Genomic DNA, 24,904 nt, shown 5'->3' with positions numbered 1-24,904 from the left:
AGCATCAAAAACCTACGTTTATATGCCTGAGTGCGTGTAGGAGAGAAGGTGGCAATGCTAGAGGGGGAAGGGAAGAAAGAGAGGAGAAACACAGAGGACGAGAAGGAAAGTGAAGGGGGGGCTCCACCGGGGGAATGGGAGGGTTTGGGAAGGAGGATAGGCTGACACCAGGAGTGAGCAGAACAAGGGGGGAGAGCGAATGAGGAGGCAGACAGGTAAACGGCCGTGCCGTCCCCCTCCCCTGCTTTTCGGTCTCTCTCCCCCCTTTCTGCAGGAGCGACTCAGTAAGTCTGTGAGGCTGCAGCTCCTCCTCCTTTTCTCCCTCTCTCTGGGAGGGGAGATGCCGTGGTTGGGGGGAGGGGGGAGGGGGAGAGAACCGGAGCTTGTTATTGTCAATAGCACAAGAAGCTAAAGATGGCGCCACTTCCGGTCACGCGGCGGCGAGGGAGGGGCGGTGTTAGTCCGCGAGAGTGGGGGGTGGAGAGCAGCACTGCAGGCGGCCGGGGGGCGGGGGAGCTGGCTTGTGGGGAGGCGGCGGGAAAGGGGCCGCTGAGGCGCCCGAGACGCTCGCGCTTGCTCTCCCTCCGCCTCCCTCTCTCGCTCCCCTTCCCAGGCCGCACTCTCCTCCCCCGGCCCACCGGTTACTTCCACCCCCTCCTAAACAGTCCCGCGGGAAGCTTCGCGCCGCAACGCCCTTACCGGAAGTGACTGAGCAGACACTTTTCATAGCGCCCAGATCCCGAAGCCCCCAGGTCCGCAGGACTTGAGTGGGGGTGGGGTGGGGGAGGGAGAAGGGGGGGCAGAGAAGTGGAAAGGGAGGAGGGGGCGGGCCTTCGAGACACCTTCGGAGCTCCTGATTGGAGCTTCCTGAACGCGAGGCGGGCAGGGAGGGGTGGTGGCGGGAGAAGGAGCGGGAAGGAGCCTGAAGGGGAGGGAAGGTGGTGACGGTGAGGGGCGGGGTGAGCTAGCTGGGAAAAAAGAGGGAGGGAGTAAAAGTAAGGGAACGGAGAATGGAAACTTTGAAAGCGATAAAGGAATAAGGAGGGGTTGCAAGGCGAGAGGAGTAACCCGAAATGGAGGAAAATAGAATCATGCCATTATGCCTAATGCTAGGGAGGAATGTCATGATGTTAAGATAGGAAAGGAAAAGAAAAAGAACTTATATAGAAAGAAAAATGAGTTTTTCATTCGGTTGAGCTATAAATTTTTTCTCTTTTATGTCAAGGACACAGCTGACCCAATACTGAGTGTTTTGATACCTTTCTCAGTAATGTAGTTGCAAATCCTTTTACCTTCCTACCAGGAGCATTTTCTAAGATGGCTGGCTAGAGTTAAGGGTGCATTCTTTTTTTTTTAATTAATTTATTTTTTGGCTGCGTTGGGTCTTAATCGACGGTGGCTTCTCTTGTTGCGGAGCACGGGCTCTAGGCACGCGGGCTTCAGTAGTTGTGGCTCACGGGCTCTAGAGCACAGGCTCAGTAGTTGTGGTGCACGGGCTTAGTTGCTTCATGGCATGTGGGATTTTCCCAGACCAGGACTGGAACCAGTGTCCCCTGCATTGGCAGGCGGATTCTTAACCACTGTCCCACCAGGGAAGCCCGAGTTAAGGGTGCATTCTAAGGCCAAGAAACAGGAAGGTAACTAACACTTCTCCCTAACACAATTCCCAGGACCAACCCCAAGCCCCATCAATCATTAACTCAGTAATTTACAGACTAAACAGAGCCACTTCTTTTACCAAATCCTGGTTCATACGTTTTGTCTCAAGACGTTTTAGGACAACAATATTGGCAAAAGTCAATCTTTTCTACCAATATAGTACATGAGTGCAAATTTTAAAATGAAGTAATCCTAAGAACAAACCTCTAAATTTGGTTAAATTAGCAACAATAAACCGTGTAAATCCCCTGTTGGGAGTTTTTATTTAACCTGAGGGTATTGGGGGGGAGGAGATGTAGGAGAACACAATGTCAAATAAAACTAAATTTGCCAACCTGTTGATCTTTCTAACTGCGGAAACATTCAAGGAGCATGTACTGAAAGACTCTGTATGCCAGACACTATACCAGGTCCTGCCATCAAGAAGCCAGAGGGAGAAGAGTCTCAAAACTAATTTCTATAACAGTACTATAACCAATGTACAAAGTGCTGCAGCAACAGGTGAAACAAGACATTTGAGAGAATTCTGGAATAGTCAGGAAGAGCTTCACAGAGGAATTGAGGTTTATGCTGGGTCTCAAAGAGGAAGTTTCCAAAAAGACAAGAGGAGAGAGGGTGAAAGCCATCCTGGGCAGTTGAAACAGGGGCAAAGCAGGGAGTTGTGAAAGGGCCTGGCCTGTTTATGGAAAAATGGAAAGTGCAGTGAGGCTGGAAAGTAGTATGTCTGGTTGAAAGTAAGAAAAATGAGGCTCAAGGATGCCTGGAACATGAAGCCAAAAATTTTGGAGTCTACCCTGTAGGGTAGGGTAGATGGTATGGAGACCAAACTGGGCTTTTAAAAGCAGGGTAGTGACAGGATTATGGATGGAGTAAAAGCAGTTTGTATTGTACAGTTTGAGATAGACAAATCAGAACCCTAAGAATAAATCAGTTTTCTTAATTTTGTTTACACAGGTCCACTTTTTATTTTTTATTGTCTTGAAAAGTCCTTGGTTAAAAAGCAAATCCTCCTAGAAAAGACACCAACTTGGGCCACTATCAGCTTTGTGCTGTTTGATGACAACAGGCTGAAAGCAAGGCTCTAATGGAACTAAGGCCCCAGGGCCACAGAGAAGAGAGATAAGAGGCCTCAAAGGGGGAAGATGGACTCCTACCTGTTTCGAATGAACCGTGTTGTTGTTCCTGTCCAAAATGAGACTGTAAACTCTTAAGGCCAGGGAAGATATCTGAAAATATTAAACCCTCTTTTATTCTGTCTCACATTTCACACGGTGCTGAACAACTGTGTAAATTCAGAGTAAATACTTACTGAATTGAGTATTTCATTGAATGAGAATAAAATAATGCCATGTCTTCATAAGGGAGGATTAACTGGCTACTTTTCAGGACAATGATAAAGGTCGTTCTAATTCATGTACTTATATTCCTTAGAAGGGTGTATGGATGGGCCAGCTGATAATGGCCCAAAGTGGTACCCTTTCTAGGAGGATTTGTATTTTAACCAAGGACTTTTCAAGACCAAAAAAAGAAAAAAAAAAGTAGGCCTTGTTCTAATTCATGTAATTATATTCCTCAGAAGGGTGTATGGAAGTGCTAGCTATTTTAAAAATTACAAAAATTAGTGCCATACAAAGATAAACTTTTATACTAACATACAGGATAGCTGAATCCTGTTAATATTCAACTACGTGGTAGTAATCATAGCTCCCAATCTGACACGGTTATCTAAGCCCTTCAGTCTTCCACATTACATGTTAGCTCTAAAAGCACAGATACTTGACTCTTGATCTCTAGCTCACTTTGAATGACCCAGTAGTCTAACCTACTAGTTAAGTTTTCCATGAAATATCCTTAAGTGAGTTTCATAGGAGAATATTTTTTCTTTTTTTTCTTAGTGGTTAATAAAAATCTTCCTTTTGAGGACTTCCCTGGTGGTGCAGTGGTTAAGAATCCGCCTGCCGATGCAGGGGACACGGGTTCGAGCCCTGGTCCGGAAAGATGCCATATGCCACAGAGCAACTAAGCCTGTGTGCCACAACGACTGAAGCCCGCACGCCCTAGATCCCGTGCTCCACAACAAGAGAAGCCACCACATTGAGAAGGCTGCACCACAACGAAGAGTAACCCCTGCTCGCCACAACTAGAGAAAGCCCGTGCGCAGCAATAAAGACCCAACTCAGCCAAAAATAAAATAAATAAATAAATTTATATAAATAAAATAATTAATTAAAAAAAACTTCCTTTTAACATTTTACAGTCTTAATTTATTTTGTGCCAGGTCAATTCTCACATATTTAGCACATCTTAATATGGATACGTAATTTATGTAATTTTTTTAATTTAACATTTACATTTTGTGGCACAAACCAACTTAGATATTACTATGTGATGTATGAAGACCAGGACTTTGTGTCTTTTTGGAACTTCGGACCAATTTAAAAGGAAGAAAAACCCACATTGCTTTGTAAAACATCTTTTACATCAAGAATCGACTAATTGGGGCTAACTAAAACATAAGCTTATATTCTATATACCCAAATGTTTGCCAACCAACATTAAAGACATTCTCAGCATTAAAATACACTTTTCAAGGTTAACTCAATGAAACCACAATAATCAAGTCGTGCAATGTAGGACACCATACAATTATGGCCATTATCAGACTAAACCCGATTGGGCACTTAACATATTCCATATACAGAATCTTTGATCTGGTGAGTTCAACTCATATCTTAGAAACATTAATAAAACTTAACAATGCTGCCAGATGAGGTACAGTTATTATTGGCCTTCTTTTAATCAAGTAAATAAATAAATCTGTAGCTATTTATAAAGGTAAGTATATGCATAAAGGAAGAGATACAAATAAAGACAGAGGACTATCTAATGTCCATTCCCCTATTTTTATAGGCATCTCTCTAAAAAGGCAGAGTGTAACCAGTTTCCCTTTTTTGATCATGCAGATTCCCCTGGGTGCGTGGTTTGGGGTCTTCTCCAGACATCTCTGAGGAGGGGTTTGTCAGTGAATACTCACTCTGTGAAGCCTTGTTATCCATGGGTGGGATCTTCCTTAAAAACAGGAGATAACTGCTTGCTCAGAAAGATGTTCCCGCAGCAAGCATTAAGAACGCGTCCAGAAAAGACAACTGCTGGGTAAAAGCAGGTTCTCTACCCACTTTTCCGAAGGACCATCTCTGAAGGAGGGAAATACAGAGGAGTCAGACCTAGCAGTGGTGACATAGTAAACATGTCATAATAAGGGTTTTGTTATGCTATCAGTAGCAAAGGACTGATAGGGGATGACCAAGGCCAAAGCTTAAGCAATGATGATCCAGCTACACAATGTGAATTCACCCTTTGTCCATCCTGGAGTTGCTTTATAAAGCAAGGAATTTAATAACAAATGCTGAACCTATGGTGTTCAGTAAAATGTAAATAAATGACACAGATCTCCTGTTTTTAACAAAATCCATTCTATGTAAAGTTATCTCATCAACTGAATATTTACTGACTTGGGTACATCAACCATTAGAGTACTTATCTCCTTATCTCAAGAGATTTTATCTACTGTTATAACCTGTGAACCATCTGGAAAGTAGATTTTTAAGAAGCAACAGTTAGGGGCAGGCAGTTTCCCCTGGGGGTTTGCGAGTGGGGGACGGATCAGTCACAGATTACTTCTTCCTTTGGTGCTGCCAAGCACTTGCTTATTCTGGAGTTGCTGGGCCTATTTTTAACCTTCTGCTCATTTTATCAATGACTCTCACAGCCCTTCCACCCCCACCCTGCTTTAAGGTTTGATCTTCCAATGGCTTCAGCTTTTCTTAAGAGCAGGGCCAATTTAGGTTTAAATCAGAGGTTCCCAACTCTAACTGCACAACAGAATTGCCTGGGGAGTTTTTAAAAAAAACACCTTTGCCCAGGTCTGCACCTAGTCCAACGGAATTAGAATCTCAGTGAGTAGGGCCTCAATTACCAGTTTTTTTAAGAAGCTCTCTGGGTGATTCTACATAACTCCAGGGTTGAGGCCACAACTGTAGGTGAAATAAGTACCACTGTGATTTGAATGAGGCTGATAAGCCTTTGTATTCCTTTTAATGCCTGAAATATCACAGTTATTTATTCATTCCTTTTGATAAAAATAGCCGCCTTCTCTAGGAATCCTTTTTTCAAATGCAAATTAGCCAGGAAGACTTAGTTCCTGACCCTTTTAGGTGAATGCTTCTTGGGAACAAAGGATAATACAAAAGTCCTAAGTGCCTGGAGGTAAACAGAACTATGTGTAGGCACTGCAATGTGGGTAGGGGAAGACAGTTACCATCAAGGGAGGAAAGATTTCTGAGAGTACATTTTGCTGACCTCACAGTATTGCCTGGGGCCAACCCTGCTTTGAGAGGACTGCATATTTAGCATCAAGTCAAATTTGACAGCTTCTCTCAGCTGCCAAAATCATGTTAAAAGAAAATTTTAATTTTTTAAATAAGCAAAACAAAGAGCAGACATTGGGAATGTAGGTTTGGAGCTATCCATAAATGCCCAACTTTTGAATTATCACTCACCATATGGATGTTTCTATTGCCAAATGATCTGTTTTTCCTGATTCTATTAAATGTTCTTTATTCCCACAGATAGCATTATCTCTCTTGCCAATTCATTTGGTCATTCAATAAAAATGTATTGAGCAAACTACTCTGGGCAAGGCATGGTGCTAGATGTCATAAGGGACTACAGATGTCATAAGGGAATACAGAACTAATACGAAATTCCATTTGCAGTTGATTTTACAGTTTTTCAAAGCACTTTCACACACAATCTTATTTTATCCTCATAACCACACTGTGAAATAGGTCAAGTGCCATCCCCATTTTACAGATGAGAAACATGCTCAGGGCAGGAGGTTAAAATGACTTGCCAAAGTCACAAAGCACAGACTTAAACCAAACCCAGCTTTTCTCTAACTCCAAATACAGTACTTCCCATAGTTTATAATTTAGTAAGGAGACATGCCATAAAAATGTTTCAAGTAATAGACAAGTTAGGAAAAAACGTTCAGAGCCCCACTCACCAGGAGGAAAAAATGAGGAATAATGAAACAACTCCTTTATGGAGATGAGCCAAATCACAGTGCCCAAAAGGAGCCCAAGCTTGGATTTAGTTCAGGCCATCATCAAGCACACAGCACACAGCACCAAGCAATGTACCTTCAAAGACAGAGTGGCAGTTTGGTTATAGAAAATCGGTCCATTCCCTGGCTGGACCCTCAGCCAGTGGCTGATCTTCACCAAAGGTTGAATCCAGCTCCTCCTAGCCAAATCCAGGCAAACACTGAACAAACCTTGCCCGAGGACCCATTATGATCCAGTCACTGAGTATACAAAGACAATCCTTGCCCTCAAACAGTTCTCAACTGGCCTAGTGGGCGAGGCATAAAACTACAGGGCAGAGCAGATAAAGGCTGGTAATAGGAACACAGAGGAGAGACACCTGCACAGCCTAGGAAGGTCGGGTGTGGTGGGGTGGAGAAAGGGTAAGGGTGGGGAGTTAAGAATAGCTTCCAGAGAAAGTAAATTTAAATCCCAGAGAGTAAGTGGGAACTAGCCAGGAAAGGGGAGTGGGAAGGATGGGGGGGCACAAAAAGGGAAAATGGGGAGCACAGTTAAATCCTGAAGGTGAGAGAGAATAAGGCATATTCAGGAAATTGCAAGGAGATAGTTCTCAGGAGTAGTTTCAGTCTTAACCAGAAACCCTGGAGTGCTCAGGACAGAAATCAAGGCAGCATCCCAGTCTCAAATCTGGTACAGCAATTCCTAGGCCTCTTAGCACTGAGCCTTACTTCTATACCCTACTTGCTGTTGGAGCTGTGGCTACTGATAATAATTCTTGCTTTGAGCCACACTGGTTCAGGAATTGGACAAGTTGGGCTCATCATTAGATACAGGAACTCAGAATCACAAAGGGCAGGAGGAGAGGGTGATGAGGCATGGGAAATAAGATAATGAGAAAGAAATGAGATGATACAGATGCATGTATGACCACAATATTGGACAATGCTACAGGAATTCAGACGAACTAGAGCAGGGTTTGGGAAATAATGGCCAGTGGACCAAACTCAGCCAGCTGCCTATCTTTATAAAGAACGTTTTATTGGAACACTGCCATACTCATTCATCTACATATTTTCTGTGGCTGCTTTTGTGCTAAAACAACAGAGTTCAGTAGCTGCAACAGACCATATGGCCCGCAGAGCGTAAAATATTTCCTACCTAGTCGTTTACAGAAAAAAAAATTGCTGACCCTTGCTCTTAAATATGCTAAGTGCTAAAAAAAGATACATGGAGAATGTTTAGTGGTGGCACAAAGGACGAAGTGATTCAAAACACACTAAGGATTTTCTGTTCCTAGTCTGCATCACCTTTGACACAGACTTCAAAGAATGGCAAGAGAATATTCTTCGACAGGATGACTAAATGTGGTATATTCACACAAGAAAATACTACACAGCATTGAAAAATAAATTGCAGTTACATGCATAAATCACAGAAATAATGTTACATGAGAAAAGCAAATCACAGAATACATACATACAATTTGGTAATTTTTTGTAAAGCTCAAAGATAAGAAAACTCATGGATATATAATGTGATAAAACTTAAAATATAGAAGGGAAATAATAAACACAAAATCCATGATAGGGGACTGCTTTAGGGGAAGCAAAGGGGGAGAATTTAGGTAGATTCAAAAGCATTGGTAGTGTTCTAGTTCTTAAGCTGATGATGGGTTCTTGGATTTTTGTTTTATTATTATGCTCCATAAATTACATGTCACACATATTCTTATGTATATATTAAAATTATATAATAAAAAAAAGTTTAAGTATAAAGACAGCAAGTGGTGATCAGTTGAACGCTAGAGCATAGCAGTTTGGAGAATGAATACCTGGAAGAGATGGAAAACGACAACTAGGACTGATTTTTGGAACATTTCTCCTGGATTCCCTGAAATTACTCAGGAGCTGGAGGAATCGCCCTCCAACCTGGTGGAAGAATAGACTTCCCATGGTCCACAAGATAGGGGCTTGGAATTGTTATTTGTATACTAATTATACAAATCTGATCTTAATTTGTAGTATCAGGATGGTGAGATCTGGAAATCTACAAGTTACCTGGAAAAGGGAACAATGTGTACAAAGACATGGAAGTATGAGGAAAATCATGGCCCATTTAAGCAAATGCAAGCATGACCATGCTGTGTGACTGATGTGCAATAGGCCTACAGGGAGGATGGCGGGAGACGAAGACAGGCAGGGTTCAGACCATGACGAACTTTGTACGGCATGCTCCAGAGTTTGGATTCACTCCATTAGGTCATGGGTAACCCACTGAAGGGCTTCAAGCAGTGAAGGGAGTAATATGATCAGCTGTACATTTAGAGATGTCCAGGTCTCAACAACCTTTGACTATAAAATGAGGTGACAGCTCCCCCCAATCCCCAAAGGTAACCTCAGTTAACAGTTTGCTAATTAAAGATCTTTTTCTATATAGTTAGCTATATACAGAGTTTTTGCTTTTTTAAAAAAATAGTTCACACTGTGTGAATTGTTCTGTGACTTTTATTTCGCTTAATATTATATCATGGACATCTTTCCGTGTCAGTATTCATAGATTTACCTCACCATTTTTATGGGCAGCATAGTACATTTAGCCTTCTGTATCCACCAGTTCTGCATCAGTGGATCCGGAGGGTGGAATGTACTATACCATTTCAGGTAAGGGACTTGAACATCAGGTATTTTGTTATTCCTGCAGGGGGTGGGGGGGACGTGAGGGCAAGGGGGAGGGGGGAAGGGGGGAGGTGGCGGGAGGGGGGAGGGGGGAGAGGGAGGGGGAGGGGTGGGGCAAGGGGGTCCTGGAACCAATCCACCGTGGATACCAAGGAACAACTGTATATGGATGTACATATTCCTGTCATTTTTAAAAAATTCTAATTATCACACTTTCTTGTTTTTTCTTTTCCCCCTTCCTTACTTTTGCTGGACTGACTGAATTTCCTTTTTTTTTTAACTATTAGTGGCTGGGAAGTTCTATGAACTATTTATATTCTATTAATGGTTACCTTTCGGTTTTGTTTACTTATACAAATGACACACAAACACATTTTTGTAAAAAAAAATACAAAAACAATATAGAAGAACACAGGATAAAAAGTGGAAGTGTCCCTTCACTGTTAAGTTTGGTGCACAGCCTTCCTCAGCATTTACGTACATATATATTTATATTTATACAAATAAGCTTTACTGTCTTTTTAAAAAATGGTATCATTACTGTACATGAAGTTCTACAATTTGCTTTTTAAACCTAATATACATTGGAGATCTTTTCATGATAGTACATGGAGATCTATCTAATTCTTTTATTTTTTTTTTTTTTGCGGTACGCGGGCCTCTCACCGTTGTGGCCTCTCCCGTTGCGGAGCACAGGCTCCGGATGCGCAGGCTCAGCAGCCATGGCTCATGGGCCCAGCCACTCCGCAGCATGTGGGATCTTCCCGGACCGGGGCACGAACCCGTGTCCCCTGTATCAGCAGGCGGACCTCAACCACTGCGCCACCAGGGAAGCCCTAATTCTTTTTAAAGACTGTGTACTATTTGCTAACAAAAACATACCACATTTTATGTAACCATTCCCCTATTTTGGGACGTTTGGTACTTCCAATTTTTTGCTACTACAAACATGCAGCAATGAACATCCTGTAACATATATCTTTGTGCATGTGTAAAAGTATTTCTGAGAAACCATATGATCATCTCAATAGATGCAGAGAAAGGTTTCGACAAAATTCAACACCAATTTATGATAAAAAAAACCTCCAGAAAGTAGGCATAGAGGGAACTTTCCTCAACATAATAAAGGCCATATATGACAAACCTACAGGCAACATCGTACTCAATGGTGAAAAACTGAAACCATTTCCACTAAGATCAGGAACAAGACAAGGTTGCCCACTCTCACCACTCTTATTCAACATAGTTTTGGAAGTTTTAGCCACAGCAATCAGAAGAAAAAGAAATAAAAGGAATCCAAATTGGAAAAGAAGAAGTAAAGCTGTCACTGGTTGCAGATGACATGATACTATACATAGAGAATCCTAAAGATGCTACCAGAAAACTACTAGAGCTAATTGATGAATTTGGTAAAGTAGCAGGATACAAAATTAATGCACAGAAATCTCTTGCATTCCTATACACTAATGATGAAAAATCTGAAAGAGAAATTAAGAAAACACTCCCAATTACCACTGCAACAAAAAGAAAAAAATATCTAGGAATAAACCTACCTAAGGAGACAAAAGACCTGTATGCAGAAAATTATAAGACACTGATGAAAGAAATTAAAGATGATACAAATAGATGGAGAGATATACCATGTTCTTGGATTGGAAGAATCAACATTGTGAAAATGACTCTACTACCCAAAGCAATCTACAGATTCAATGCAATCCCTATCAAACTACCACTGGCATTTTTCACAGAACTAGAACAAAACACTTCACAATTTTTATGGAAACACAAAAGACCCCGAATAGCCAAAGCAATCTTGAAATTCCCACTGTTGGTGGGAATGTACACTGATACAGCCAATATGGAGAACAGTATGGAGGTTCCATAAAAGACTAAAAATAGAACTACCGTACAACCCAGCAATCCCACTACTGGGTATACACCCTGAGCAAACCATAATTCAAAGAGTCATGTACCGAAATGTTCATTGCAGCTCTATTTACAATAGCAAGGACGTGGAAGCAACCTAAGTGTCCATCAACAGATGAATGGATAAAGAAGATGTGGCACATATATACAATGGAATATTACTCAGCCATAAAAAGAAACGAAATTGAGTTATTTGTAGTGAGGTGGATGGACATAGAGTCTGTCACACACAGTGAAGTAATTCAGAAAGAGAAAAACAAATACCGTATGCTGACACATGTATATGGAATCTAAAAAAAAAAATGGTCATGAAGAACCTAGGGGCAAGACGGGAGTAAAGATGCAGACCTACTAGAGAATGGACTTGAGGTTACGGGGAGGGGGAAGGGTAAGCTGGGACAAAGTGAGAGAGTGGCTCTCTCAAAACCTCAGGGCTCGGGTGGCGCAGTGGTGGAGAGTCCGCCTGCCGATACAGGGGACACGGGTTCGTGCCCCGGTCCGGGAGGATCCCACATGCCACGGAGCGGCTGGGCCCGTGAGCCATGGCCGCTGAGCCTGCGCGTCCGGAGCCTGTGTTCCGCAACGGGAGAGGCCACAACGGTGAGAGGCCCCAGGTCTCGGAAGACAATCGTTCGGTAAACACGCTAGCGACAAGGGCCAGACCGCTGAGCTAAGTTCTGCCCACTGAGGTTGGATTTCCTATGGATTTAACGGTTTTCAACAATGATTAACAGCAGATCTGACCAATCCCTTCAGGGGAAACCCCACTCACCTAACGAAGGCCTAGTTGGCGCCAAAAGCGAAAAAACGAACACTCAAAAAGATATGCTATCAAAAAAAAAAAAAAAAAAGATATGCTATCAATGGATACATTATCCAAAGTCTGGGTTATTCTCTCTTGAATAATACCACCTATGGGACATCAGCAGGTCAGCCAAAGTTGTTCTATTTCAAGACTGGTGCAATTCCTGCACTAACACCACTGAGTGATAGTGAAAGTTCTGACTCTCCTCGGGGTCTCCTCGGACACAATCCCAGCGCGGAGAGGGAGAGGCGCCAGGCTCCCCACGTGGTCTCCACTCAGTGGGCCAGGGTAGGAGAAGTGGGATGGCCGCCTCGAGGTAGCCTGCCCAGGGTGGCATGGGTGAGGGGCGGGGCACAGTTTTTCCGTGGCGTTTGGCTAGAGTACATCAGTTGTCTAAAATTTTCTGTCTTGCTAGGTTGGTCCTTTCCTCATCCTTTGTCTAGAGAGAGCAGAATTTGGGGGCCCTTATTTGTCTGTGCCGGTTGACATTTCACACATACCTTTTTCCACTACTGTGAATGGGATACTTCTTTTTCCTCTTTCTATTTCTAGTATTGCTAGAATAAAAGAAAGCTATTGGAATATAATAATAGAATGTTAATTGTAAAATCTACGTGGTGGGTATATTGGTGTTCATTGTGAAATTCTTTAAACTTTTCTGTATGTTAAAAAAATTTTATATTAAATGTTGGAAAATAAAACAAAATGGAACCACGTTATAATGCTTCAAAAAATGAAACCTATGGGATTCTGTACATTTATCTTACATCCAGCGTGTATTATTAGTTAGGACTCTTATTTCCAAGTGGCAGAAACCCAGCTTGAATAAGCTGAAGAGGAAAATGGAGTTTATTGGTTTATATAACTGGGAAGGACAGGGCAGATCCCAGACACACCTTGATCCAGAGACTCAAGTCTAGCCAGTACCTAGGCACTCATTTCTTCATCTGTCTTCTCAGCCTCTCTCTTCTCTGTATTGCCTCATTCTCTAAGACTCTTCCACATGGTAGAGACACAGCTATCAACTACTCTGGGGTCTACTTATGGTTTAAGATCTGAAGAAAAGAGAAGGCTACTTCTTTACCTCTGATTTGGAATATTCCAAGGAAGGTATTAGATCTCTGGTCTGGGTCATATGCCTACCTCTTGGAGCTGCCACAGTGTCCAGCAGGGTTTGATATTATGATTAGTCCATCCTGGGTTAGGTGCCCAGCTGTGTGTGCAAAGGGGGAATGGGGCAAAGTACTAACATTGCTCGTCCCACCAGGACTATATTGAAAGGACAGTGAAGGAGTGACAGATCTCCAAAGGAAGAGAAGTGCTATTACCAGAAGCAGGGTGGAAGGAATGCTGGGCAAACCAAAACAACAGATGTCCATTACATAGACTCCTCAGTTTTAATAGTTTTAAAATTGCATTTCTTGGATTCCCAATGCCTATAATCATATCATCTGCAAATAATTATACTTTTTTCTCTTTCCCCCTTTTTAGTTTTATACAGCTTATTTTATTTTCTTGGTTTATTACATTTTCAGAACCTTCAAAATGCTGTAGTGGGGCTTCCCTGGTGGCGCAGTGGTTAAGAATCCGCCTGCCAATGCAGGGGACACGGGTTCGAGCCGCAGCCTGGGAAGATCCCACATGCCGCGTAGCAACTAAGCCCCTGTGCCACAACTACTGAGCCCACGTGCCACAACTACTGAAACCTGCATGCCTAGAGCCCGTGCTCCGCAACAAGAGAAGCCACGACAATGAGAAGCCCGTGCACCGCAACGAAGAGTAGACCCCACTTACCGTAACTAGAGAAAGCCTGCGCACAGCAATGAAGACCCAACACAGCCAAAAATAAAAACAAAGTAAATAAATAAATAAAAAACAAAAACAAAAAACGCTGTAGCGGACATCCATGCCTTATTCCTGCAGGGTTGCCACGATAATTACTTCTGGTAGATAAGCGGATGGCCCAGGTCGGGTGAGTGGGGTAGGCTGTGGGAGGAGGCACTGTAGCCTGGTCAGTACAGGCCTTGTCCCTAGTTCCTGAGGACAGCTCTTGGAGTGGCCTAGTGGTGGTTGATGGTCTCTGAGAGTTGTTGCTGGTTTTTGCATTAAAGACCTTGCTCTTGGTGCTGAGGGTGGCTCTGTCTCCAGTGAGAAGGGCCTAGTCTCTAAAACCAGAGCTCTGCAATTGTTGGAGGCAGGATCTCTGAGCTGCAATTCAATGTTGGCTCTGCAAGAGCTCAGGGAGGTCAGAGGGCTGTCTCCTGGGACAGTGGCTAGTGGGGAGCAAAGGTTGCTGCCATAGGAGGCCCACTTGAGCAAAGTCTCGGAGCTTGAACCTGACCTCTCAGCCCTGTACATGGAATTGGGAGAAGCCCCAGATGGCAGAGACCTTGTCTCTGGGCATTGTACATAGCATTGGCAGAGACTACTATTTGCCTATATATGGTTCTGCAGGATATGCCCTGCACAAAGGTGTACCACTGAGGGGGTATGTGTGTTGGGGGTGGGAGAGGATGAAATCTAGCCCATACTCTGCTAGTCCACAAGCCTTGGGCCCTAATGCAGGGATGCCACTGTCAGCAGAGAAAGGCAAGCATTTTTCTAATTGGCCTACCCAAAGGAGTGCCTTTTTCTAATCAACTCACCCAATGGGGGCACTTTTTTGTGTACAATTTTTCTGCTCTGAGGATCATGCCTGCTAGTTGTCACCTTGTCTCTCTCAGAAGCACTGATATTCAGACACCAGATTTCTCAATCCTAATGGACCTTTATTAGAAGTCCTGACTAATCAGAAGCCAGCACTGGAAGATGCCCTTTCCCCTGGCCTCTCAGAGTGAGCACTGGCCACTCTCCTTGCCTCAGTGAAATTGACATAAGAAAATGACTTTGGTCAGATTAGATCAAGATGGCAGCCTAAGTGCTTTGTCCCCATCCTCCCCTCCCCAAATGTCTTAAAACATCAGAATAGCAAAAGGACCAAGAGTGGTATAATTAAAGGAAAGTGTATCATCAGCAGTTCAGAAATTGTGAAGAATCCGTTGAGGATAGAAATCAAATATGATTATATTGATAAGAAAGTAGGAGGAGCCCAGTCCAAAACGTGCAAGAGAAATTTACTGGATTAAATCCAGAGTAAATAAAATCTCAGAATGAATAAATGCAAAGAGCAGGGGAGGCTCTCTGGTCAATTAAAGAATTGTATTCAGAAAAGAAGGATCAGTTGGGCCCCTTTGTGATCAGTCCTACGTCTCCTTCCCCCAACCCAGTCCAAGGTTAAAGCCTAAAATTTCACACTAAAGAAAGTGAGCTATTTGCTTCCAAAAGTTTGCTACTGTGAGTGTAGGATCCTAGAAGAAAACAGAGCAGACCGTGGTGTAATCTGGACTTCCACAAAATATATGGAAAAACAAAAAAAGAGAAGGAACTTTTAACAGGAGAGAAATACACTAAAGTTCTCCACTGCCAGAGTAAAATTGTTTTGGAAATTTGCGGGGAGTAGGGAGAATGGCCTTTCTGTCTCATTCATAGTTACTTACCTTAAAGGGAAGCCTGACAGGTCAGCACACACAACCCACTTACACAAAGTCCTTCTGCTCAGGAGACAGGGCAGTCTGACACACAACTGCAGAGGGAACCCAGGCAAGCTATCTTTGCTAATCAGTGTGTCCCTTATTCACTAATATGCATAGACAACAAAGGATTACCAGAAATAGTTGGAGAAAATCTACAACATAAAAGAGAAGAACCGGGCTTCCCTGGTGGCGCAGTGGTTGAGAGTCCGCCTGCCGATGCAGGGGACACGGGTTCGTGCCCCAGTCCGGGAGGATCCCACATGCCGCGGAGCGGCTGGGCCCGTGAGCCATGGCCGCCGAGCCTGCGCATCCGGAGCCTGTGCTCCGCAACGGGAGAGTCCACAACGGTGAGAGGCCCCCGTACCGCAGGGAAAAAAAAAAAAAAAGAGAGAAGAACGAGGGTTGCAATTCAACCAACCAAAGATCAAAAATATTCTAAAAAGTTCCAAAAAGCAAAAGTGAATTTACAGAGCTGGCAACTATATACATAGCATTTACATTGTATTTACAATTATTTACAAAGCATTGACATGTATTAGGTATTATCAGTAATCTAGAGATGATTTCAAATATATGGGAGTTCTTATAATAACTATAAATAGAGTATAACCTTTAAAAAATGTGACTCACTATATTGTACAACTGTAACATATAATATTGTACAACCACCATACTTCAATTTGAGAAAAAGTATACAGGAGTTCATTTATTTTGTTTTGCTTTTTGTTTATTTGTTTTTTATATTCCACATATGATTAAAATCATACAGTATTTGTATTTCTCGGTCTGACTTATTTCACTTAGCATAATACCCTCAGGGTCCATCCACGTTATTGCAAATGGCAAGATTTCATCTTTTTATGGCTGAATAGTACTCCATTGTAACAAAATAAATGAACATACCAAACCAAACAAAAACATAGACACAGATACAGAGAATAAAGTAGTGGTTACCAGAGGAATGTGGGGAGGATGAAATGGGTGAAGGGGATCAACTGTAAGGTTATGGATGGAAACTGAATTTTTGGTGGTGAGCACGTTGTAGGGTATACAGAAGTAGAAATATAATGTTACACACATGAAACTTATATAATATAAACCAATATTACCTCAATAAAAATAAATAAATACACCTGAAAATAAAAAAATATAATAATAAACTATATGGGAGGATGTACATAGGTTATTTGCAAGTACTATGCCTTTTTTTTTTTTTTTTTCCGGTACGCGGGCCTCTCACTGCTGTGGCCTCTCCCGTTGTGGAGCACAGGCTCTGGACGCGCAGGCTCAGCGGCCATGGCTCACGGGCCCAGCCGCTCCGCGGCATGTGGGATCCTCCTGGACCGGGACACGAACCCCTGTCCCCTGCATCGGCAGGCGGACTCTCAACCACTGCACCACCAGGGAAGCCTTACTACGCCATTTTATATGAGACTTGAGCATCTGAGGATTTTGGCATCCATGGAGGATCCTGGAACCAATCCTCAGTGGAGACTGAGGGACTACTGTAAATAGAACAATTGTCCCTGAGTGGGGAAAGGGAAGGAGTGAAGTAATGCAAGGAACAAAACTCCAATTTTCAGATTCTAATTTTCTGACATATTCAGAACACATTGTAGGTATATTCAGAACCTTTGTGAATTACTCAGGTAGATATTACAGCAAAATGAAAGAAATGAATCCAAAAAAGAGGACGATGTGGAATATAAGAAATAGTGGTAAGCAAAGAAACAGTAAAACTTTGAGTTGTCCAAATGCTAGCAAAAAACAAACAAACAAAAAACCCCACTATTTGGATCAGACAAAAATAGAATTCAGAGCCAAAAATATTAAAAGAGACAAAAGGGTATTTAATATTGTTAAAAGGTACACTCCGGGCTTCCCTGGTGGCACAGTGGTTGAGGCAATGGGAGAGGCCACAGCAGTGAGGGGCCTGCGTACCGCAACAAAAAAAAAAAGGTACACTCCACTAAGAACGTGTGACAATCATGTACCTTTATGCACCTAACAACATGAATTAGTGACAAAGACTGTTAGGATACTAACAGAATACAAATTTACAAATAACCAATCATAGGTGGAGGATCCCCTTTCTTGCTCTCCCTTTCCTCCTTTCCCTCTTCCCTCCTTATCCCCTTTCCTGCTTTCTCCCCTACTTTCCCCCCCAAATATATATTTAGCACCTAATATGTGCCAGGCATTGTATTGGGTACTTTGGGCATAGTAGCAAGCAAAACAGCCTTGGTGCCTGCCACATGAAGCTTTCAGTCTAGTCAGGGAGATAGACATTATTCAAATATTCATTCAAATACATGTAAAATTACAACCGTGATGAGTGCTCTGTAGGAGAGGTACACAGAGGTGTGAGAGGTCAGGGAAGGTTCCCTGAGCAAGTGAAACCTCCCCAGAGATTTGAAGTTAACTGAGTGAAGAGGAAGAAAAAGTATTTCAAGCAGAGGGAAAAGTCTGTGCAAAGGCCCTGTGGTAGGAGGAAGCCCAGTGCATACAAGGGACAAAAGAGCTGGTTCGGCTGTAGACAATCAGCAAGTGGGGAATTTTATAAGATGAGACTAAAGGAGTAAATAGTCAGGGTCTCAGAGGTTATGTTAATTGTGTCCTTATTCTAAGCACAATAAGAATCATTGAAAAGATTAAAAGTGAAAAAGACAATTCTGACTGTAAAAGGTATTGACTGGATAAAAGTCAAAGCAAGGAGCTCAATTAGAAGGCTCTAACTGGGAATTCTCTGGCAGCCCAGTGGTTAGAACTCCAGGCTCTCAATGCCAAGGGCCGGGGTTCAATCCCTCGTTGGGGAAATAAGAACCCACAAGCCACATGGCGTGACAAGAAGGCTCTAACTATATGCCGGAAGATATATTAGAGGTGGTGCAAGTGGTCAACATTGAGAGAGAAGAAGAGAGTTTCAAGAGATTTAACAGGCAAAATTGATAGGGCTTCAGGGTGGGTTGCACATGAAGATGAGAGAGAGGACATAGCAAAGGTGACTCCTGGTTTCTGGCTTTGCAAAAGGCAAGTGATGGACGATGATGCCATTCTTGGAGATGGGGAACACTGCAAGAAAACCAGGTTATTGGTTTTGGTTTGTAGGGGGAGGTGGAAGAAAAGACTATGGTTTTGCATATGTTGAATTGGAGGTGTTTTGAGACATGTAAGAGGAGATGTGTAGTGGGCATAAAAATCTTTGTAGTTCAGAGAAAAACTGGGGACTTCAATTTGTGAGATATATGAACAGGGGGTAATTGAAGCCCCAGATATGGATGTGATTACTTAAAGAGAGACTGTAAAGTGAGAAGAAGGGTTGTAACTGAGTTAAATGTTAAGATTCAGTGGTTGAGTAAAGGAAGGTAAGGAGGTAGAGGGTAGAGAGGTATAAGGAAAGCCAGGAGAGTGATGTGTCAGATAAACCAAAGGAAGGGAGTATTTCAAAAAGAGGCAATGGTTCCCTGAAAGAAGAGCTACTGACAGGTCAAATAAATGAGGATGAAAACATGTCAATTACATTTAGCAACACAAAGGTCATTTTTGACCGTTCTAATTATTCTTTTTTTTAAATTAATTATTTTTGGCTGCATTGGGTCTTCGGGCTTCCTCTAGTTGCGGCGAGTGGGGGCTACTCTTCGTTGTGGTGCGCAGGCTTCTTGTTGTGGTGGCTCCTCTTGTTGAGGAGCACAGGCTCTAGGCATGTGGGCTCAGTAGTTGTGGCACACGGGCTTGTGGGCTTTAGAGTGCAGGTTCAGTAGTTGTGGTGCACGGGCTTAGTTGCTCTGCGGCATGTGGGATCTTCCTGGACCAGGGCTCGAACCCACGTCCCCTGCATTGGTAGGCGGATTCTTAACCACTGTGCCACCAGGGAAGTCCCCATTCTAGTTATTCTTTTCTAGTTATTCTTAACACACAATCCCAAAATTTAGTGGCTTAAAACAAAAATGTAATAATAATTATTATTATATCTGATAATCATTTGTGTCAAGAATTTAGACAAGGCACATCAAGCTCATTTTGGCTTCATGATGTCTGGGGCCTCAGCTGGGATGACTTGAATAGCTGAGAACTAGAATATTTGGGGGCAGGCTGGACATCTTTTTCTCCAGACAGCCTCTCTGCGTGGCTAGCTTGGGTCTTCTCACAGAAGGACGGACTCAGGGTAGGCAGACACATTACATGGTGCTTCAAGAGTCCAAGAGTAAGTGTTCCAAGAGGCCTAGGTGGAAGCTGCAAGGCTTCGTTTGTCCTAGCCTTATACATTCCAGAATATCACTTCTGCTGCATTCTTTTGGTTAAAGAAGTCACTAAGACAAGCCCAGATTCAAGGAGAGAAGAATTAGACTCCAGAGAGAGAGGTGCTGAAGAATCAAGAGAGAAACAGGATAATTGATAAGGCAAGGTTTCTGAGGAAATGGAAAAGAATGGAATACCAAGGGCAGGTGGAGAAATGGGTCTCAGAAGGAGGGGTAGTTCTTCTATTGTCAGAAGAATGAGAAAAGTTAAATGGAACGGGATGAAGGTAGACAGTTGTAAGTTGTTTGTTTGGTACCAGGCAGATGAAGGCAATCCCATCTTCCTTTCCATTTTTATGTATAAAGTAGGATGTGATGGTTAGGGGAGGGGTGGCAAAAATTTGAGAAAAGTGGAGAAGGTTTGAAATAATTCAGAATAACTTAATAAGAGATAAGATTGGAGTTGCTGGCCAGACTTTCAGGCATATTTGAAGTAAAATATTTCTCTAAGAAATCATCAGATCATGTGAATAAGTAAGGATATACAGAAGATCATAACACTACTCAACAAGGTTGAATATATATATATATATACATATATATATAATATATATGAGATTACCCTGTCCAAACATAGATTGTGTTTTCTTTGTAAATACCCATAGAACATTTTCCAAAATGACTCATTTATTAGTCTGCAAAAATGCAGAAATCATAGGAGTAACAGTCTCTGATCACAGTGCAATAACATTACAAATTAGCAACAGAAAGAGCCCCCAAAATCAACACACTTAGAATTTTTTTCTGGTTAAAGTCCCTTAGATAACAGCTTTCTTGAGATAGAATTTATATGCCATAAAATTCACCCCTTTAAAGCATACAGTTCAATGATTTTAGTATATTCACAGAGTTGTGCAACCATTTCCACATTCTAATTTTAGAACATTGTCATCACCCCATAAAGAAATCCTGTCCCTTTCCTCAGCTGCCACTTAGGTGTCTAAGGCCGCGTTGGGGTGAGGCCCTCACATCATCGGGCGACTAGAATTGCGCCGGGCAGCCCCTGCCTAGCACTCCCCCGCACCATGGCCTCCGTCTTAGAGCTCGCCTGCATCTACTCCATCCTCATCCTGAACGACGATGAGGTGATGGTCATGGAGGATAAAATCAATGCCCTCATTAAAGCAACTGGTGTAAATGTTGAACCTTTCTGGTCAGGCTTGTTTGCAAAGGCTTTGGCCACTGTCAACACTGGGAACCTCATCTGCAATGTGGAACCTCAGCAGCTGGTGGACCAGCACCAGCAGGAAGTCCTGCCCCTTCCACCACTGCTGCCCCAGCTGAGGAAAGTAGAAGTAAAGAAAGAAGAATGTGAAGAGTCTGATGATGACATGGGCTTTGGTCTTTTTGACTAAACCTCTTTAGTAACACGTTCAATAAAGAGCAGAGCTCTTTGCTGACCAAAAAAAAAAAAAAAAAGAAATCTTGTATTCATTAGCTGACACATCCTATTCCCACCTTTCCCCATACCCTGGCAACCACTAATCTGCTTTCTGTCTCTATGTATTTGCCTATTCTGGACGTTTCATATAAATGGAACTATACAATGTGTGGTCTTTTGTGACTGGCTTCTTTTACTTAGCCTAATATTCTCAAGGCTCATCCATGTAGTAGCATGCATCAGAACTTCATTCCTTTTTATGGCTGAATCATATTCCATTGTATGGGTAAGCCATATTTATTTATTTCACCAGTTGAAGGATATTTCTGTTGTTTCTGCTTTCTGGCTATTATGAATAATGCTGCTATGAACATTCATGTACAAGTTTTTGTGTGGGCATATGTTTTCATTTCTTGGGTAGATACCTAAGAGTGGAATTGCTGGACCATTTGGTACCTCCATATTTAACATTATATGGAACTGTCAAACTGTTTTCCAAAGAGGTTGTACTGTTTTATCTTCCCACAGCAATGTGTGAGGGTTCCAGTGTCTCCACATCCTTGCCAACACACGATATTATTTGTCTTTTTAATTATAGCCATCCTGATAGGGTATTTTTAAAACATTTAACAAACTCTTTTAAGATAGTTTTACATTTACCGAAAATATGTAAGAATATTACAGAGAGCTCCTATATACCCTGTACCCAGTTTTTCCTATTGTTAGTATTACTGTGGTACATTTATCACAACTAATGAACCCATATCGATACACTATTCATAACTAATGTCCATATTTTCTTCAGATTTCCTTAGTTTTTACCTAAATGCCCCTTTTTTTCTCCTCCAGGATCCCATCCAGGAGACCACATCATCTTTAGTCATAGCTCTTTAGGCTCCTCTTGGCTGTGACCATTTCTTAGACCTCCCTTGTTTTTGACTACCTTGACAGTTCTAAGGAGTCCGGTCAGATATTTTGTAGAATATCCTTCAATTTGAGTTTGTCTGATGCATTTTCCATAGTTATACATCATACCAAGGGTACATGCTATCAACATGATTTATCATTGATGAGGTGAACCTTGACTGCCTGGCTGAGACAGTGTTTGGCTTGTTTCTCTACTGCAACACTACTCTCTTTCTCTTTTTCCAAACTCCACCGTCTATAAGGAAGTCATTATGCACATCCTACACTTAAGGAGTGGGCAGTTATGCTCCACTGGCTTGAGAAAGTATCTACATAAATTATTTGGAATTCTTCTGTACAAGAGATTTGTGTACTCTCCTTTAATTTATTTATTCAATCATTTATTAATATCAGTATGGATTTGTTGATATTTATTTTATACTTTGAATTATAATCCAATGATAATTTTGTTGCTCATATTGTTTCAAATTTGGCCATTGGAAGCTCTTTCAGTTGGCTCCTATATCCCTTTGACATACCTCTATAATTGCAGGCGGTTTTTGTTTTTATGTTTGTTCAGTTTTTTATAATTAAAAAAAATTTTATGGTGCTCCCGACTCATTTTATATTTTCCATGCTCCAGTCCTAGAGTCAACCATTTCTCCATGGAGCCCTGATTCCTTCTATAGGAGAATGGAGGAAAATTTGGTGCTATCTACTAAATGAAATATCCACTTAACCCTCAACTCTGCAATTCTGTTAGGTATGTAGCTTAAAGAAATAATGGCATTTGTTTTGAAAGAGGTATGTGCAAGCAATTTTTTGTGTGTAAGCATTTAAAATGCAGTATTATATGTATTGATAATTCACTTAAATATTTATTGCATGCTTATTATGAGTTCAGCCTATTCTAGGCCTTAGGGATATAGCAGGGAGTCAGATAAAGTCCCTACCTTCTTCTTTTATTTTATTTTTTTTAAATAAAATTATTTATTTATTTATTATTTATTTTTGGCTGTGTTGGGTCTTCATTGCTGTACATGGGTTTTCTCTAGGTGTGGCGAGTGGGGGCTACTCTTTGTTGTGGTGTGTGAGCTTCTCATTGCGGTGGCTTCTCTTGTTGCGGAGCATGGGCTCTAGGCACACGGGCTTCAGTACTTGTGGCTCGCAGGCCCCAGAGCACAGGCTCAGTAGTTATGGCGCACAGGCTTAATTGCTCCATGGCATGTGGGATCTTCCCAGACCAGGGCTCGAACCCGTGTCCCCTGCATTGGCAAGCAGATTCTTAACCACTGCGCCACCAGGGAAGTCCCAAAGTCCCTACCTTCTTTTTTAAAAAATTTATTTTATTTTAATTTATTTTATTTTTGGCTGCATTGGGTCTTTGTTGCCATGCGTGGGCTTTTCTCTAGTTGCGGCTAGTGGGAGCTACTCTTCATTGTGGTGTGCAGGCTTCTCATTGCGGTGGCTTCTCATGTTGCGGAGCGCGGGCTCTAGGCGTGCAGGTGTCAGTAGTTGTGGCACGTGGGCTCCAGTAGTTGTGGCATGCAGGCTCAATAGTTGTGGCTCACGGGCTCTAGAGCGCAGGCTCAGTAGTTGTGTCCTACAGGCTTAGTTGCTCCGTAGCATGTGAGATCTTCCCGGGCCAGGGATCGAACCCGTGTCCCCTGCATTGGCAGGCGGATTCTTAACCACTGCACCACCAGGGAAGCCCCTACCTTCTTGAAGCTTACTATCTACTGGGGGAAACAGACAATCAACAACAACAAAAATAAATAATTTTAACGTCAGGCAGTCCTGTCACTCAGGGTACTGGCAGAAAAGAGAGGTGCATTCAAACAGAAGGATTGATAAGCATTTAATGAAGGAGTATTTACAAAGTTGTAAACAATAGTAAGTGAAAGGACAAGAAATGATTCAGCAGCCACAGGTGGGAGGGGAATGAGAAGACATTACCGTAGCTTGGCCCTGAGTCAACCTGGAGAGGAGTATGGCAATAGGAGAGAGTCACCGGACAGGAGCGTCACAGCTGCTGGAAAATCACAGCAGGGAGGGAGCTGGGGAATAAATGCTACAACTCCAGTCTCTCCCACCCTCCTGTCTCTTGAGGGTATCTCTCACAGGCAAAACCAAAGGGGAAACCAGAAGGCAAGGAAACCTATTATTGCAGATCATAAAGATCTGCTGCAGGGCACAGAGCAGGGTGGAAAGGGGGAGAGTGGATCCGGAGAGGCAAAGTGAGAATATTCAGAGCAGTAGTGATAAGTGCTATGGGGAAAAGTAAAGAAGAGTAAAAGAGAGAGTGTAAAATGGTGCACTATTTTAGATAGTGTTAAGATGAGGTGGCATTTGAATAATGGAGTGAGTGAAGTAAAGGAGGTAGTCATGTGGATATCTAAGAGAAGCACAATCTAGGCAGAGGGCAAAAGTGCCAAGGCCTTGAAGTGTTATTCATACAATGAAATATTATACAACAATCAAGATGAATGAACCACAGCAACATGCAAATATACATGGGTGAATCTTAGAAAAGTAAATATGGAGGGGGAAAAATTAGGTTCCCAAAGAGTACATACA

At 42.3% G+C, this 24,904-nt stretch overlaps 1 protein-coding gene, 1 long non-coding RNA gene and 1 pseudogene across 3 annotated transcripts in view; 2 read left to right on the top strand and 1 right to left on the bottom strand.

The window, feature by feature from the left end:
* CUL4B (cullin 4B) overlaps positions 1-816 on the bottom strand; it is a 32,991-nt gene extending 32,175 nt beyond the window's left edge. The window contains exon 1 of one of the 2 annotated variants that reach the window (XM_067723324.1): positions 700-816. In XM_067723324.1, coding sequence (XP_067579425.1) covers positions 700-727 — 28 coding nt within the window. In that variant the 5' untranslated portion in view covers positions 728-816. The remainder of the gene's footprint in view (positions 1-699) is intronic. The other variant, XM_067723323.1, reaches the window with a different exon arrangement.
* LOC137217068 (uncharacterized) lies at positions 178-23,035 on the top strand. Its single transcript, XR_010939999.1, has 3 exons — positions 178-215; positions 9,378-9,424; positions 22,971-23,035. It is a non-coding gene; the product is annotated as an uncharacterized lncRNA (long non-coding RNA).
* On the top strand, positions 20,988-21,399 carry LOC137216934 (large ribosomal subunit protein P1 pseudogene; annotated as a pseudogene).
* Positions 23,036-24,904: the final 1,869 nt, after the last annotated feature.

This window comes from Pseudorca crassidens, chromosome X (genome assembly GCF_039906515.1).
Source record: "Pseudorca crassidens isolate mPseCra1 chromosome X, mPseCra1.hap1, whole genome shotgun sequence".
Classification (NCBI taxonomy): Eukaryota; Metazoa; Chordata; class Mammalia; order Artiodactyla; family Delphinidae; genus Pseudorca; species Pseudorca crassidens.
The sequence above is the reverse complement of the archived record's forward strand: the minus strand, read 5'-3'. Positions and strand labels throughout refer to the sequence as shown.